The sequence below is a fragment of the Penaeus vannamei genome, chromosome 38, assembly GCF_042767895.1.
Source record: "Penaeus vannamei isolate JL-2024 chromosome 38, ASM4276789v1, whole genome shotgun sequence".
NCBI classification, from domain to species: Eukaryota; Metazoa; Arthropoda; class Malacostraca; order Decapoda; family Penaeidae; genus Penaeus; species Penaeus vannamei.
The window spans coordinates 7441725-7459224 of NC_091586.1; the positions used below are offsets into that span (position 1 = coordinate 7441725).

General features: G+C 38.3%; 2 protein-coding genes and 1 pseudogene across 8 annotated transcripts in view; 2 read left to right on the forward strand and 1 right to left on the reverse strand.

The window, feature by feature from the left end:
- Window positions 1-7429, forward strand: part of LOC113800661 (myosin-2 heavy chain) — a 30798-nt gene extending 23369 nt beyond the window's left edge. For all 3 annotated transcript variants that reach the window (XM_070115689.1, XM_070115687.1, XM_070115688.1), the window contains 8 exons: window positions 61-181; window positions 572-717; window positions 893-995; window positions 1456-1496; window positions 2030-2233; window positions 2571-2748; window positions 2892-3025; window positions 3760-7429. In XM_070115689.1, the coding sequence (XP_069971790.1) occupies window positions 61-181; window positions 572-717; window positions 893-995; window positions 1456-1496; window positions 2030-2233; window positions 2571-2748; window positions 2892-3025; window positions 3760-4138 (1306 nt within the window). In that variant the 3' untranslated portion in view covers window positions 4139-7429. The remainder of the gene's footprint in view (window positions 1-60; window positions 182-571; window positions 718-892; window positions 996-1455; window positions 1497-2029; window positions 2234-2570; window positions 2749-2891; window positions 3026-3759) is intronic.
- The window catches only part of LOC113800666 (acidic mammalian chitinase), a 15356-nt gene continuing 2809 nt past the window's right edge, over window positions 4954-17500 (reverse strand). For 2 of the 5 annotated variants that reach the window (XM_027351474.2, XM_027351473.2), the window contains exons 2-8: window positions 13055-13233; window positions 12726-12850; window positions 12189-12342; window positions 7995-8086; window positions 7490-7705; window positions 7037-7238; window positions 4954-5589 (exon numbers count right to left, since the gene is read on the reverse strand). In XM_027351474.2, the coding sequence (XP_027207275.2) occupies window positions 5434-5589; window positions 7037-7238; window positions 7490-7705; window positions 7995-8086; window positions 12189-12342; window positions 12726-12850; window positions 13055-13233 (1124 nt within the window). In that variant the 3' untranslated portion in view covers window positions 4954-5433. The other 3 variants (XM_027351476.2, XM_027351475.2, XM_070115693.1) reach the window with 3 other exon arrangements.
- LOC138859740 (uncharacterized) overlaps window positions 17034-17500 on the forward strand; it is a 1882-nt pseudogene continuing 1415 nt past the window's right edge.

The window sequence follows — 17500 nt, forward strand, 5'->3', positions numbered from 1 at the left end:
TTCAGACATATTATTCCAAATTTTTACTTCTGTTCCTGATTCAGTTTACATTACTTGCAGAGACCTTGAGTTCAAAGGTTACATAAATGTGACATGTGAGGAGGACTGTATCATCAGTTTCCATCATGTGTGCTGGAAATCCTTGAAGGAACAAGATAAAAATGCCAAGAAAAAAGATAAGGTGAGGTCTAGTTACCAATATATTGCTATTTTTTCAGAGTATGGATCTGACATTTTCCAAGTAATAAAGACATAATGATTAAGTGTATGCTACCCATATGAACTATATTCATGCTGACAAATCTGGAGGAGGTATGAATGAGAATGAATATGTTCATAATATAAGAGATGTATTTGACTGGCTCCAAATATATCTTCATCAGAAATACATGTATTTCTTCTTACAATTATTTTACAGAAATACAGGTATTTCTAACAAAGATGTATTTGAAACTGGTCAAATACATCTCTTTTATAGTGAAGATATTCATTCTCATTCATACCTTTTCTACAAATGCTATCAATATATTTATTATTTAGATTAATAAGGTGTATAAATATATATTTCCAGGATTTCCTTGGTACAGAATGCCTAACTCCAGATTGTTCAGGCCTGATACATAGCATAACTATTTATGACAATAACAATGAAATCAAATTGGAACTAGTTAAAGATAAAAAAAGAAATGACAGTACTGTAAAGGAAAAGAAGAAAAAGTAAGTATATAATGCCCTGTTATTTCAATATGTACTCTTACTGATAATATTCCTATTTTTTCATGAATCATAATTCATTAAATATTAAACTTTTTCCCATTCTTGGAATAAAATTAAGCCTAAAGAAGAGTATGGCTATAAATTAACTGTTCTGGGAACCATTCCTCTTAAACAGGGAAAAGAAGAAGGAGAAACCAACAGTAACCAAACCAGAAACACGTGAAAAGAAGAAAGAGAGGCAAGGAGGTGCCAGCAAAGAAGCTTCTGGATTAGAACAGGTACTTTGGAGTCTTGGTAACTTGAATGTTAGAATGTATCTTTGAAACTTATTTTTTGGGTGGGGGCAACTGAATCACCAGTAATTTGGTTTGGCTATTAAGAATGTTCCCTTCTCTTGAGCACTTGAACAATCATTATTCACTGTTCAGTTATTTCTCTTCTGACTTGCTAATTTGTCCACATAATTTGATGTGATTACTACATGTAATATTTCCTATCAAATATGCTCATTGCCGAAAATTTAGAATGAGAATTAATATCTTTACAGTTCAAGAAATGTATTCGACCAGTTTCGATTATATCCTTGTCAGTAGAAAAAGATATAATTGAAAGACGTCCCTTGCACTGTGGAGATATTCACTCTTATTCATACCTTTATCAAATTATTTAATGTAATGAAATACCTCAAATTACTCTGCTTGAGACAAAACAGATTCAGTAAGTTCTTTTTTTTTCCAGACACTACAATTGAAAGACACAGATACTGCACAAGAAGTGGAGTAAGTATGTCTCATAGTTATTTAGATGTGACTGAGAATGTTGTTCAATTACAATTATTTTATTTTTCGATTTACCTAATTCCTGGATATCTGTCTGCTCTTACTATGAATTAGAAAAAGTTCCCATAATGTAATTGAACACTATTTAGTCACTCTAATTGCAGCTTTGTAATTATATAATTATATTTAATGTATTCATGTAGGGAAATACAGATGGAGTAGCTAAATAAGGATCAATTAATCGAAATTTTATATCAGCTGTAATAAATATGGTTAGTATATTTATATATCTTTTTTCTCATACCAAATAAAATTGGTAGGCCTATTGTACTAAAAAAAATAATAGTTCATTTTAGATTTTGAAAAATTAGCAAACTATTATAGCAATTCATGTCAGTTATAGATTAACAGCAAACATCAGGATGAAATTCTAACAAAAGCTATTCTGCTCTGCACACATTAACAATTTTGAAAATTCTTAAAAATTAAAAAATCATAGAGAAATTTCTATTAAAAGCCAATCATGTGCTTAGGTCAACTGTTCCTGAAGCTCCTGCTCTGCCAATTGATCCTGAAAGTCTGGAATGGACAAACGTTACTGTGCTCAAGCCATCTGCTGAAGAAGAACAGACAGACAAGCCAAAATCCATAAAGAAAAAGAAGAAAAAGAAGAAAAAGAAAGCCACACCTCAAGCTGATCTTTTAGGAGATCCACTAGATGCATCTGAAAATGTTGAGTAAGTTCATTTCCTCCTCATTCACTTTCCATTTGTGAAGAGTTACTGTACTAATGTGCTGGGATAGTTCACCTTCCTGGAGATCCAGTACCATGAGGAAAGATATTGTATTTGTTTGACATTATCAGATCAGCTTATATTAATGAACTTTTGATAGTAAGTGGGCAGTTAAGGAGTGGGGTCTGAATGACATCTATTGCATTTTTTATTTAAAGATTATATATGTATATATATATATATAAAATATATATATATATATGTAATAAAATAACCTGATATGCACAGCTTTTTAAAAGTTATAGTGACATATTACAAAAATGCCTCAATACTTCCCTAGGAATGAATATGTAGCACGTCTAAAATTACTGAAGCAGGAGAAAGAAGAGAAAATGATGTCCAATGCAGAACTAAGGAAATTGAAGAGGGCAAGAGCTCTACAAGAAAGGAAGGACTCAAGAAATGATGCCTCGGATAATGTGGGGGAACTGCTCTCTGAATGTCAACCTGTCCAACCGGTATGTTAGATATATTGGTCTGATACTATAATTTGTTTTATCATGTCTTCTTTTTGTGATTAAAAAAACTTTCTAAAAGATTTTCTTTCTTTCTTTCTCTGATTTTTCACCTCCTATATAGTTCATTTTTTTGGCATTTACAGATTGACCCAAACAACCCATTCTTCATACCAAAAGATCTTAGAAAAGATAATGTGAAATTTGAGCAGTTCTTAAAGGGAGAAAAATTTGGTGGGAAAACTCTGAAGGACCCGCTGCTGAAGCCAGTTGTTCCTTGGTAAGTAAGGATATGCATAGGTCAGAAATATTTGTAAGAAATAAATCTCTAAGCCAGAAAAAGGAAAGGGAAGATTAGGGAGAAAGAGAGAGAGACTTGGATAAAGAAATGGAAAATCAGAGAAAGGGGATTAAGAGGAGGTAGATAAAGAAATGGTAAGTCAGAGAAAGGGGGTTAAGGGGAGGTAGATAAAGAAGTGGAAAGTCAGAGAAAGGGGGTTAGGAGGAGGTAGAGAAAGGAGGGGGAGGAGGGGGAGAAGGGGAAGAAGGAGGAGGAGGAAGAGGAATAGGAAAAGGGAGGGAGAGAAGGAGCCAGAGACAGAAAAAAAAGAATGAGGGAGGGAGAGAAATGTTTGGTATCCTTATTTTTGCTTGTAGCTGATAGGATCTTTTTGTTTCTAGGTCTTTTGTAGTGCAAGGCTTATATTGATTTAGACAGTAATTTTAGTAAGAAGTGTAACAAACTCGCTCTTAATTGTTTTTCATGAAGGGAAAGCACAAGTTTTGAGTAGTACAACTGTGTTATAACTTGAAATATTATTTCAAAATTCCCTTGACTTTTGAAAATATAAATCAACTATATTTGAATTATAAAGGCAGAAAATAGAAGATGCACTGACATGTCACTGTGCTTCTAACATTACTTTCAGAATGGACGCGTGGAATACTTTCCCCGATACAATGAATATATCAGATCTCAGGAATTTGTACTAATTCTTAATATTCTTTTTCCAGTTATGATGGTGACATTAATATTAATATTCAAAGTGGGCTTCAAGAGGCAGGTCGAAAAAACAGAACGGTATCCACAAGTTCTTCTGACAGTTTTGAAGATCCAGTCACAGAAATTGAGAGTGGAGCATGTGCTGATCCAAGAGCAGAAGTTCTTGATCTACTAGGCTCTGATGTTGATGTTGATGTTACTTGTTCAATTTGTCTAGAACCATATGATGATTTTGTCTCAGAGACCCTTGACTGTGGACACAGATTCCACCACAAATGCATAAGATATTGGCTAAAACAACAGTCAAATTGCCCAAACTGTCGGAAATTTGCACTAACAGAGGAAGACTATCCATCCTTATTAGATGCGAGAAAATGGTTATCACTATGATTTTTTCGCAAGCTTTAACTATTAACAGACCTTTAAGTCTTTTTAATGTTTCCAAACAATGTTTATAATGTTCTCAAGTACAAGGTCTGAATGAAAAGTATCAAACCTTTAGCTATAAAGTGCTGGAACCTTCCCCCCTCCCCCTCAAAAGAGACACCCTGGCTCTATGCATAAGTAGTCAATCAGTCTTCCGATTTCTGGACACATGCAACGGGTTTTTATTACTTACTTTATTATGTTTCCCTTGATCTTCAAAAACATTCCAAATGGTAAAACTGTTTAACACATTGGCAATGGATATGTGCACTGTCTACTGTTTCTTTTTATAAATTTTGTTTACAAAGATAGCTCTACAAGAACTTAGTCAGCAAGCATTTGTTTCCATGGTGACTAAGGTCTTCTAGATTCACTTATAGAAAAAATAGAATTACAAATAAAATAAAATCATAGTGGTCTGAGTATATAAGAACATACCCTCCTAGCATCTGTTGGTTCACATGGAGTACTATTAAGAGTTGTAGACTGTGCCAAACTCCTGCCTTGTACTCTACAACACCTCTGCCCATAACAGATTAAAATAAATGTAATGGGGAAGGCAAAGACATCCCCACAAAAATGACTTTGAGAAGTATTTTCATCAGTGATATACATCATGGGCTTTTTGTGTATGGAGCCAGGGAATGAAAGTTTCTTCAGAGGAACAAACTGTACAGATTTTATTTAATATGCAAATATGTGGGTCTATTTTTAAGGTAATATGTTAAAAATACTTTTAAATAAATGCTTAGATAGTTGGAATTAAATACTTTATATGCATTAATCAATATTCATTGAAATGCTGTATTACAAAAATATAAATTCAACCATAATAAATGCAAACAAATGCATGGCTTGTAAGTCTTTGGCATCAAATAATATATGGAAAAGAAATGGATATATATATATATATATATATATATATATATATATATATATATATATATATATATATGTTTGTATATCTTTTTTTTTTTTTTTTTCAATAACAAATGTGCAACAAATAAATTTCTTTTACTATCATTGTGACAATTGTACTTAAAAATTTCACAACTACTTCAACAAACATACCTAAATATTATCATATCAAAATTTGTGCTTTTTGTGCCATTGATTCTCATTAACAGAAACTGGAACTTGAACCATAATAAAATTATAACATCACAATCATATGTGCAAACCCTGACAATATCACATTCATTTTAGTCATCAATTGCTTTAGATACAATTTCTATTTACTAAAGCAAGTACAAATCTTATCACGAGTCATTCAACCTTAATTCATCATTAAATATAATTTTCTTGATCACGCTATGAAGCTCAAACCTCTTTCCCGAGCAAATGCCAGCCCAGTCATCACAGTTCAGGTTCCACGTCATTACTCCAGCAAAATGGCTGTCTTTTGCCCACTTTACCTAAAGAATGAAAAGATAAAATGAAAAAGGGCAAAAGGGCATTACAGATACAATTAGGTCTTTCCCTCGGATAATCAGTATTTTTCTTGGCTTAGAAAATTTTCATGGTTTTATTTCAGCTTACTTGTTTCCATTCCCAAACAAAGGGTATGATAGGGGGGTGGGGTCACCTTCTAACAATATAATTTTCTGAAAAATTTTGTGCCATCAAAAAAATTAACTTCCCAACTTGTACCTCACAGATATATACTTTATATATCTTTCACATAAATATATCACAACTATGAAAATGACAACTGCCACAATAAGAAATGAAAATAAATGTAATATTTCAAACTCTTCACAAGTTCCTCCTTCAGCAAATTATAAACCAAAATGATTTATTATTTCTCAAAAGAACTTGTGAAGAGTTCAAAATGGTCCACTGATTTTCAATTCTTATTGTGGCTGTTTTTATTTTCGTTTTTGTGTACACAATACTGTGTTTGTGCTTGTATTCATATCACTACTACTATTACTACTAATAATAAGAAGAATGGTGATATTGATAATATTAATTATTATTATTTAGTTGTTACAGTGTGATGCAGTCTATTTCATTTTGCTTCTAAATTCCCCATTGTGTGCAAGGAGTGGCCGGGGTTACCATTCACTGGTGGTGTGGGAACTAAACAGAGGTCAGTGAGATTGCTAGATGAGAACACTACCACTGCATCACACAGCATTATTATTATCCTTATCATCATCATCATCATCATCATCATCATCATCATCATCATCATCATCATCATCATTACCAGTATTGTTACCATTATTATTATTATTATTATTATTATTATTATTATTATTATTATTATTATTATTATTGTTATTATCATTATTATTATTATTATCATCATTATCATTATCATTATTATTATTGTTATTATTATCATCATCATAATAATTATTGTTATTATTATAATCATCATAATAATTATTGTTATTATTATCATCATCATAATTATTATTATGATTATTACCATTATCATTCTTATAATAATAATAATAATGATAATAATAATAATGATAATAATAATAATAATAATAATAATAATAATAATAATAATAATAATAATAATAATAATAATAATAATAATAATAATAATGATAATAAATAATAACAAAAATAACAACAGCGTAAACAACGATAATGATAATAATAATAATAATAATAATAATAATAATAATAATAATAATAATAATAATAATAATAATAATAATAATAATAATAGCAATAACAATTCTTAAAAATTATTATAATAGTAACAATTCTAAAAAATTATTATAATAATAACAATTCTATTTTTTTTTATAATAACAAAGATAATCATAATTAAAATAACTAAACACTAACATACCAGTATCAAATTCACATCAAAACATTATCAACTGTCCATATTCCTACCTTTTCCTGGACACTCTGAGGATCTTCATAAGAAACCCAGTCCCTTTCCCTCGCTGCATAAGGGACCTTGCATACTTCATCAAAATGTCTTTCTGCTCCTTCCTTATAGAATATGCAAGCTTCAGGGTACGACACAACGCCAGAAAGCATGCCCCTTCCAACTGCTGGTGATCCGGTTTTGTTCCATGCTGCATTCAGCAATCTATGAGTAGAATGGAAATAAATGTAGACTACAAATAATATGTGTTATGAGGAGCACTGTAAATAAAAGATCAGTAAAGGCTTTCAGATCTTCACTTCATGGATCATCTCTGAAAAATACACATCTTAAAAATTACTGTAACAATAGGCAGTGTTTTGGTTATAAAACAATCTACTATCATTTCAACAAAAGATACTATCATCTATATTCCACTCAAAGAACCAAGTCACATATGAAAACAGGTCCCTTACTTCCATGTGCGACCATAAGTAGGAATTCCAATAACCAGTTTTTCCTTTGGCATCCCTTTCTTCACCCAATACTCTGCAGACCACTGGATATTCATAGTTGCAAAGTAAAATTTGTCACTTTTACCTTTAAAGAGTGGGGCATTATAGCCCGTAAATGGCAGATAAGGCCAGAAGATGTGGTAATCATAACCCATCATTGACACAAAATCAACATATCTGGAAAGTATAGAAGAAATATCAAAACATTCCATATAAATTCTGCGAGGCTATGAATATCTAACATGAAAGACAACATTAATAAAATAATAATTCTTCCTTATCTAGAATAAAAGCATAATTTTTTTTTATTCGAAACTTAGCATATCAATCTCATATGCTAAAGTCCTTTGAAATATTTTGTGGCTTCATATTCACAGTGACGTTTCAAAAGTCACCAAAGCCATCAAATTCATTTACAAAACAGGGAACAATGTTTGATGAAAAAGGAAAAAATATGTGTACTTGCCTGGATAACTCAGGGATTTCATATGACCTGTCTATGATTGACTTTGGAGCTGCTACAGCAATTGTGAGCAAGAGGGGTTTGTGTACTGCTGACTGTAAGATGAGGAAAAAACAATCAAACATTAGAGCCTGAAATTCACATATAATATATAGAACTATTAAGGACGTAAAGATGGACCTAAGTTTAACTAGCTGAATAACTAAATTAGCCTCATGACACCAAGCTTTGTAAATACTATCCTCTGCATTTAGCTAAGGCACATCTGGGAACATTTGCTCTACAGATAAAGGGAACAGCAGTGTATTCTTTGATACTTCATGAATAGAGCTCAACAAGCACATCAAACTTAAGATGGGGGTTTGCTGAAAGTGAAAAGATATGATGTGCAGAATCCTATGTTTGTTGACCACATATCCATAGACATGGCAGAGTTAAAGAGTTAAAGAGTGTTTCATCAAATAACAATTCCACAAAAAATATATCTATCTGAATTAACCAATTTTTCCTCAGCATACTAAAACTTGTGCTTCATGCGCAGGGTGGTGTGAAGCGATGGAGTGGTAGTCTAGTTAGTGTTAAGAGCTTCTGCATGCCTTCTCGCTTACAGCTGCCACCGCTGGCTAGCCTCGTGCGAAAAAGGGAGCAGCTCTGCATAAGCCTCCCCCTGCCAGTGCATAGCCTCTCCAACATCGAGACTCCCTGCAGTGCCTCCTCGTGGCCACCCATGGAAACTGGGTACCTTGCGGTTCCAGGCTAAACTGAGGGGGATCTCGGAGCAGCAGGAGGCCCCAGAGGTTCAGGGCCATGGCCCACCGGCGTGTGGACACGCCCTGGCCCTGTACCAACTCCTGCCCCCTAGCCCCCTGGGGTTAATGGGAGGCTCGGGGGAGGTGGGCCTTGCCAGTCCTCCTCCCCCCAGATATAAACCAATCGGCAGTAAACCGTATAAATGGAAAGGCTGGGAGGAGGGGAAAAGCCCCTCCCACCCAGCAAGTGAGGCGGACTGTGGGCCCTGCTGGGAGGGCGACTGCTGGAGCGCAGGCTGGGAACGGGGACTACCCGTCTCGCCTGCGCTCTGGTGGCCGCCAGCCCAGAGTGAAGCTTGTGGGGGAAAGCCCTCGGGAACCCCACAGGTGGATGATGGGGCACGCAGCCCGCCACCCCCTTTTATATGGGGCAGCGTCGGTGGGGGTGGCAGAGGTGGCATCCACCCGGAGCGACTGCCAGAGGCTGAACCTCAGGCGGGAAGTTAGGGTGGGGGCTTGGAACGTCCGTTCTTTGCGTTAGGATGATCGGTTGCCTCTACTGTCGAGGGAACTGGGGAGGCTGAGAGTTGAGGTGGCTGCTCTCTCGGAGGTGAGGAGGCCTGGCAGCGGCATGACCTGTGTAGGTGGCTACACCTATTACTGGTCGGGCCGCAGCGATGGCCACCATCTTCAGGGAGTAGCCATTGCCGTCTCCAGCAGACTCCAGCCCTCGGTAGTAGAGGTTACTCCTGTTGATGAGCGTATAATGGTATTGAGATTGAAGCTTTCTTTTGGCTTCATGTCTCTTATTGCTGTGTACGCTCCTACCGATGTTTGTAAACTTGACGTGAAAGAGATGTTTTACGCCAAACTTACATCTGTGGCAGACAGATGTCCCCGACGAGATATTCGCATTGTTCTGGGCGACTTCAATGCGGTATCTGGCTGTGATCGAGCTGGCTATGAGATGTCTGTCGGTCCCCATGGTTCAGGAGCTGATGCCGGTAGCGAGAATAGCCTCCTTTTCCGGGACTTTGCTAGGTCCCAGAAATTGAGGATTTCTGGCTCCTGGTACCAGCGCCCAGACCCACATCGCTGGACATGGTACAGTGATGCGGGTAACGCAGCCAAGGAGATCGACCACATACTTGTTAGCACTCGTTGGAGGATCCTTCAGAATTGCAGGGTGTACAGGAGTGCTGAGTTCTGTGGTACTGACCATAGATTGGTTGTGGCTACCCTCCGGGTCCACTTCAAAACCCCCCAGCGGTCAAATGATCACCCTAGGGTGTTTCATTTGGACAGGCTGAGGGAGGGGGAGTGTGCCCGCGGGTTTGCTGAGGCAATCTCCGATCGTTTCGCAGTGCTTGGCAGTCTGACAGACCCTGTTCTTCTGTGGGATACCTTTAAGCGTGAAACGCTTGATGCAGCTCAAGATACAATTGGTGTACGCCCGAGAGCAGTACAGAATTCCATCTCGCGGGAGACACTGGAAGCCACAGATGCATGTCGTGCGGCTCGTCTGACAGGGGATCGGGAATTGCACCGTTCTCATGTGCGCAGAACTCGGTCCCTGTTAAGAAGGGACAAGGAACAGTTTATTAGGAGTCTTGCAGAGGAGGTAGAAGGCCATTTCTTAGTAAATGACCTTCGTCCTGCATACCAAGCCCTGAGAAAGCTGAACTCCAAGCCCTCTTCACAGGTGACAGCAGTTCGCTCAGTAAGAGGTCAGATCGTTTCAGATCCTGTTGCGGTGCGGGGACGTTGGGCTGAGTATTTTGAGCAGCTGTACCAGGTGGACCCACCAACAGTTAACTTGGATGCGGGTAGTGTCGAGATCCCGCTGCCGGATCCACCTATCAGTGAGGACCCTCCCTCCCTAACTGAAGTTAGGGGGGCGATTTCCAAGCTGAAGAGTGGTAAAGCAGCTGGTATCTGCGGCATACCAGCTGAACTGTTAAAGGCTGGTGGTGAACCTATGGCACGGGGGTTACATGCTGTCCTGGCTGCCATCTGGCAGTCCGGTTCCGTTCCTCCTGACCTGTTGAGGGGTGTGGTCATCCCTCTCTGGAAGGGGAAGGGGGACCGTTGGGACTGCAGCAATCACCGAGGCATCACACTGCTCAGTGTACCAGGCAAGGTTCTCGCCCACATCCTTCTGAGACGTATCAGAGACCATCTACTGAGGCACCAGAGACTGGAGCAATCCGGATTCACTCCTGGTAAGTCCACAATAGACCGTATCCTTGCGCTTCGAGTCATTGTAGAGCGCCGTCGTGAATTCGGGCGTGGGCTGCTCGCAGCCTACATCGACCTCAAGAAGGCGTTCGATACGGTGCATCGGGAGTCACTTTGGGAGATCCTGAGGCTGAGAGGAATACCAACAAGGATTATTGGACTAATAGCAAGCCTGTATACTGGTACTGAAAGTGCTGTAAAGTGTGGTGGGGGCCTGTCGAGCTTCTTTCCTGTTAGTTCAGGAGTGAGGCAAGGCTGTGTCCTTGCACCAACTCTTTTCAACACTTGCATGGACTGGATACTGGGCAGAGCTACTGTTCAAAGTCATTGTGGGGCAACGCTGGGCAATATCAAGGTTACAGACCCTGACTTTGCTGATGACGTTGCCATTCTATCTGAGTCTTTGGAAACCCTAGTAGCGGCTCTCGATGCATTTAGCAATGAAGCGAAGCCCCTGGGTCTAGAGGTCTCCTGGACCAAGACCAAGGTCCAGGAATTTGGGGACTTGATAGGAGAACCTGTTCAGTCGGTACGTGCTTGCGGCGAGGACATTGAAGTCACAGAGAGCTTTACATACCTTGGTAGTGTAGTTCATAACTCTGGGCTGTCAGACCATGAAGTCAGCAGACGGATTGGCCTGGCAGCAGGGGTCATGAACTCTCTCAACAAGAGTATTTGGAGATGTCGGTACCTGTGCAGAAGGACCAAGCTTCGGGTTTTCAAGGCCCTGATAATGCCAGTTTTGCTATACGGTAGCGAAACCTGGACATTGTCCTGTGCCTTGGAGGCTCGTCTTGAAGCCTTTTGCAATAGGTCCTTGCGCCAGATCATGGGGTACTGTTGGCGGGACCATGTGTCCAACCAACGGTTGCACCGTGAGACCGGCACAAGCCCTGTTATCTGCACAATCCGTGATCGCCAACTCAGGCTATATGGCCACCTGGCTCGCTTTCCTCAGGATGATCCTGCCCATCAGGTCGTCTCTATTCGAGACAACCCTGGGTGGAGGAGGCCTTTGGGACGACCGAGGAAGTCATGGCTTGGGCAGATCGACCAAACCTGCTGTGAAGAACTAGAGATGGGCCGAGTCCCTGCCTGGCGCCTAGCCATGAGGGATCCTCGTAGGTGGAAGCGAAGGGTGGATGCGGCTATGCGCCCCCGTCGGCGTCAGCCCCCATGATGATGATGATACTAAAACTCCCATGCATACCTTAAATTCCTGGTAAAGATGCTGAACAAGTCTTGTGAACCATATCTTCTCCTGCCTGTTTCTCACAAGTACAGGCCATGCAGGAAACTCCCAGTCAAGGTCTAAGCCATCAAAGCCAAAGGTTGTGAGGAATTTTCGAGAATGTGAGGCAAACCTGTATATGTGAAAGAACCACATTTAAGAATTAAATTCCCATTCTCCTCACTTTGCTGTGTTCTCACTGAAACAAGAAAGAATTTGTATTAACTGATATGCAAAATCAAAGACTTTTTGTTTGAGCCCTTATCTTCTTGAAGATCTATGTCACTACTTTCATAACTATCATAAAAAATTGAACAATCATAACTTCTGATTTAGAATCCCTAACAACAATATAAGTATCTAATTATTTTCTGTTAACAAACTTAAAGCAATTTCTCATATGCACATACAAATACTCATAAACACACACACACAAAAATCTATCCAGTAAAAATTGATACAATGCTAATATCAAATTAAAGAGATAAAAACAGTAACAAGGCTAGTATTACTTACTCAATAACCGCTTGAGGATCACGAACAAGGTTTGGGAATCCTCCGTCTGTTGAGCCACCACCCACGGACAAAAGAACCTTTAGCTCAGGATTCTGCTTCTTCAAGGCAATTACTTCTTTATACACCTGAAGGAGAGCTTTTGTTCAGTATGCCATAGATAGAAAAAGTCAGTTTGCATATGTATTTGAGAAAACTGACAGATCAAGACCAAGGAATTATCTATACTAACAGGAGGTGTATCACTCATCAATATAAAATAGATTGCAGCACCACATTCTTAGGAAATTATCAAAACAAATATCATTTTAACAACAAATATCTGTGTTTACCTCAATATCACCATCATTGGATGGAACAATTACATTGTTTCTGATTCTAGCAAAGGCCACAAGAATATGAGTGCAAATAAAGGGATCAATGTCATCCACAGATAAGGCTTTCACTGTAATATCACCACTCCCTTTATTGGGAATAGCATAATAGCAGACTCGATGCATCTTGGGTTTAGCTGAAAGAATGAGGAATCAATTAGTTTTTCAAAATATAACTTCATTAAACATGCATATATATTTTACCATTCTTTGAAAATACAGCTCATAAAATAAGGCCAATACACAAATACTTTTTACAATTATCTTTCAAAAGAATTAAATCACATTAGCTCTCTCCTCTATGTTACAGATGCATACAAGTACTTTTCATTGGTTCAAAAGGTTGTTAGTAAATTCAGAAGAAAAAAACTAGAAATACTGACAAGTGCAGGGAAGATATTGTCTTTGGCATGAAAATAATATTTGTTTTTTGTCTTTAGAAAAATTACATGCACAGCATTTAAAGATAAAAATAAAATACAAAGAAAACTACACAATGCTATTTTGTTGTTGTTCTTGCTATCTTTTTGTTACCTTTGCTATCAAGACAAAGGCATGCTTAAGGGTCTGAATGCTGTTGTTTTATATTTCATGATATTTTCACTCCCAATTTACAGCATTTGCCCAATATATACCATAAGCTTTGGCTTAAATCTCATTTACAAAGTTCTTTAAAGTATATTACACTAACTTATGGCAATTCAGCTACAAAATACGACCCACTGGAACAGTGTCTCACAACAATGCCTCATAAGAACCACTACAACAGCTAGGATAATCACTCATCGATATGGACCTCAAAGGTGAGAGCATGGTGGCACCAACTGCTGTTTGTCCCAGGTTGGAAAACGCAAATGCTCGCAGTGACCCTGATCTTCAATAATTCTGCTTTGCAGCTATAATACTTTTTGCTCACACCCAATTTTCTTTCTCACAGATATCTGAATGCCATCATAACTAACACAACAATACAAAACAAAGTCCATCCATATTCATAAGCAAACTTGAATAACAATCACTTAATTAACAAGTTACTTCAGAACAGCTACAGCAGGTTGCTCACACCATGAATACCCTTTGCTTGCAGCCCATACATTGTCGCTAATCGCTGTGATGTGTCTGCGAAAAACAACATATTATCCAACATCATGTCTTGTCTAAAAAATTCTTTAGCCTTGGAGTTTGAACTTTTTATCCCAAAAATTACCTGTCTGGCATTCCTGAACTGACACCTATCTTCAACAGTTACATCTAACAATCTTGATAAAAGTATTGTAATTCATCAGTGTGCAAGACTTATCTGATGAATAAGCTGAAATCAAATTAATAAATAAAAGCCATAGACACAGTGGTGCACAGTTATCTTGGATGTTACAGCCCAGGTTGGAAAACATGCAAATGCTCGCAGTGACACCAATCTTGAGTCACAGGTATGATCAGTTTTGCTCATACTCAATTTTCTTTATTTGAATTCCAAAATAACTAACAAACAAAACAAGACAAAGAATATCCATTTTAAACACAAACATGGACTTAGTGTTTTAAGCAGGGAAAGTTCTTGCCTAAAATCTCAAGACTTTGTCTTGCAAACTCAAGAATTTTGCTTGCTTTCTCAAGCGACCTTTGTAGATGGCTAGACTTGCACTTGCTAAGTCAAGCAGTGTACTGTCACCATGGCAACAGCGTCATTCGCATACAGTACTGGTCATAATCCTTTGAATGTTGAATTTATCTACTATTCTATAAAACAGAGAATGTTTAAAGTGAAAAAAGTCAGAGAAATTCTAGCAACATTCTTCTGTTGATATTGTATTTGGTGACTGTTATATTTAACTTCATTAAATTGTATATATGGGACTGGGTAGGCCTATATTTGAAATCAGTGATGTTCATTGTTTTGATAGCGCGTCAGAGTGTAAGGGTTGCCCATCAGAAGTGTGTCACTGTTTTAGAGGGACTTTATATGAACATAGGAGAAAATATTGAGCTTTGTTAAGATGTTAGGGTATCTATTTACTTCTCTGCTATCTTGATGCGGTGCTAGCTTATCATTTTTGAAATATGGGCTCAAAGTTGTTACCAACCATCAATGAAATAAACTCCACCCTCAACTTATGCACAAGTTCTCTCTCTCCGAGATTGTTGGTGGGAATACTTGTCTATTGCTTTTAAAACCCAAGTATGTATATGGTGTGTAGTATTTTGACATTTCTATGTCCTCCAAAGACTGTTATGATTTGTACTTTATAGAAAGACACTTCCATATGTCTGGCATCACTGAACAAGGCTTGCTTGCCTTGGAAAGCGTTCTAAGCAGGGAACGGTACAGTTCTTGGCCTATCTGCAAGAATTCTTGCCCAAGCGCTCCCCAAATTAAAACGCTTTTAATTATCATCATTATCATTAAAAGTGAAATACTAATAATGTTGCTCACACCTTAAATGTTCCTTGATCGCAACATTAATGTCTTTTGCTCGTTGTGTTTGCTCAGTATGACGTGTCCGTGAAAAACAACATATTTTCCAACCCAGGTTACAAGGCGGTGGTCATCAAAAAATAATATCTTGTGATGAAATTATTCCAGAATATCCTCTTGGGTTTAATTTTGCAGCTGAATTGTTGCACTTACATGTAGTATGATTGTATAAACCTTGTAAAAACAAAAACAAACAAACAAAAAAACAGTATACGTTAGCATGGTATATCTAGAGTGAATACCTCCAAATACCCAGTTACTTACTGATACCACAGGTAAATGTTTATGATAGGACCGCATCCGGCTGCATCCCCGACTCCCGTCAACAATGTTGGGGGATCCCGAGGGGAATCGGGGGTTTGGGGGTGATTTCGTTCATACCACGCATTTTAAAATACAAGACAATATGGGAAATTGAAAATCCGAACCAAAATTAGTATTACAGATGACAAAAGGAAAATGTAAAATCCCGACAGAAGATTCGGCCTCGGATGATTCGACACGGTGTTGCGCGAACGAACGAGCGAGTGAGCCGCATCTTCAACGCATGAACAATACCAGTAGGATCGCCGTATGAACCAAAAAATCCCGGGAGCTACGCCCCAGGACCCCTTCCCGACTACTGTATTTCCCTATCAGGGTCTTCGCCCTTGGACCCCTCCCGATTGTCTAACTCCCCTACCGGTGCCTTGAGATCGCCACTGACTACATTTAGAAATACAAAATGAGTTTACCTTAAAGTTGAGGGGACGGTGGTTGGGAAGTGACGAACCGCTGACGAAATTCTACAACTGGAACACGGTTACTGTATTTCTCTGAGTTTAGTGTTATCCCCGATATTGTAACGATTTCAGTGAGAGATCGATTTCACCGCAAGGTTGGAAAAAATCGGAAACACAAGTAGCACTGTCAACAACCTTCGCCTGTGGAACAAACAACAAACTGTGACAACAGAACTGTCAAATTTGCCGGGAGAGGGCAGCAATGCGCAAGTATGGATGTACCGTGTATTTCTAATGAAACTATGATACGTATATGGTAACATTGATCAAATCATGTATGTAAGGATTAAATGTGATAAATGCGTTCTTCATTAAAATTTCATATGAATTAGAATACAAAAATACATTTGACTGCAGTGGATGTATAAGAAATTTGCCGTGACGTCAGGAGCTACATGCGTCAAAACAGTTGATGTCGGGTTCCCGCGTAGCGAAGTGGTTCGACCTATGCGAGGAGAGGAGAGCTGGACTTCGTCGCTGGAGGAACATGGGGACTTGGTTTCCGCGCGACATTCTGTGCGCCACATAGTCGTCGTTTAACTCGAATAGGTTTACTTCTGCATATTAATTTTAATAGCAATGCATGTAGGGAATATTTTTAGTTCAACGCTGCCTTCGTTTAGACGGAAAATTTTACATTTGTTAGACGTAATGAACGAAAATAAGAAACTTTTCTAATATGGTTTTACCTCCGCAACTTGATACCAAAATTATGAGGTATGTGAGAGTGAAACTCTGACATACCTCTAACTCAATATTTTAAAAATCGCCACTCGATATCAGTAATTGTAAACAAATAAGTGCGCAAATGATCGTCATTTCCTAATCGACAGCCAGCAAGGGGTAAATGTGTCGCGCGGGATTTTTAAGTTAAAAGGTAAAGCCACATGTGCGGGACACTTTTGCTTCTCATATGCACGATCGCAGCGATGGAATTCCTTTTGAACACCATGTGCGTAACAGGTAATTTTCACTACTGTCCATATGAGCAAAGTTCCGCCATTTGGTGAAAATCAAAGTCTGTGGAAGTAATCTTCCGGTACTTGTGATCATATATTTACATTATTTTTCTTAACGAGCAGTTAACATAGTGCATTTTATGGGAAAGTTTAAGCATCGACCACTAACCGTAACAGAGACTAGTCT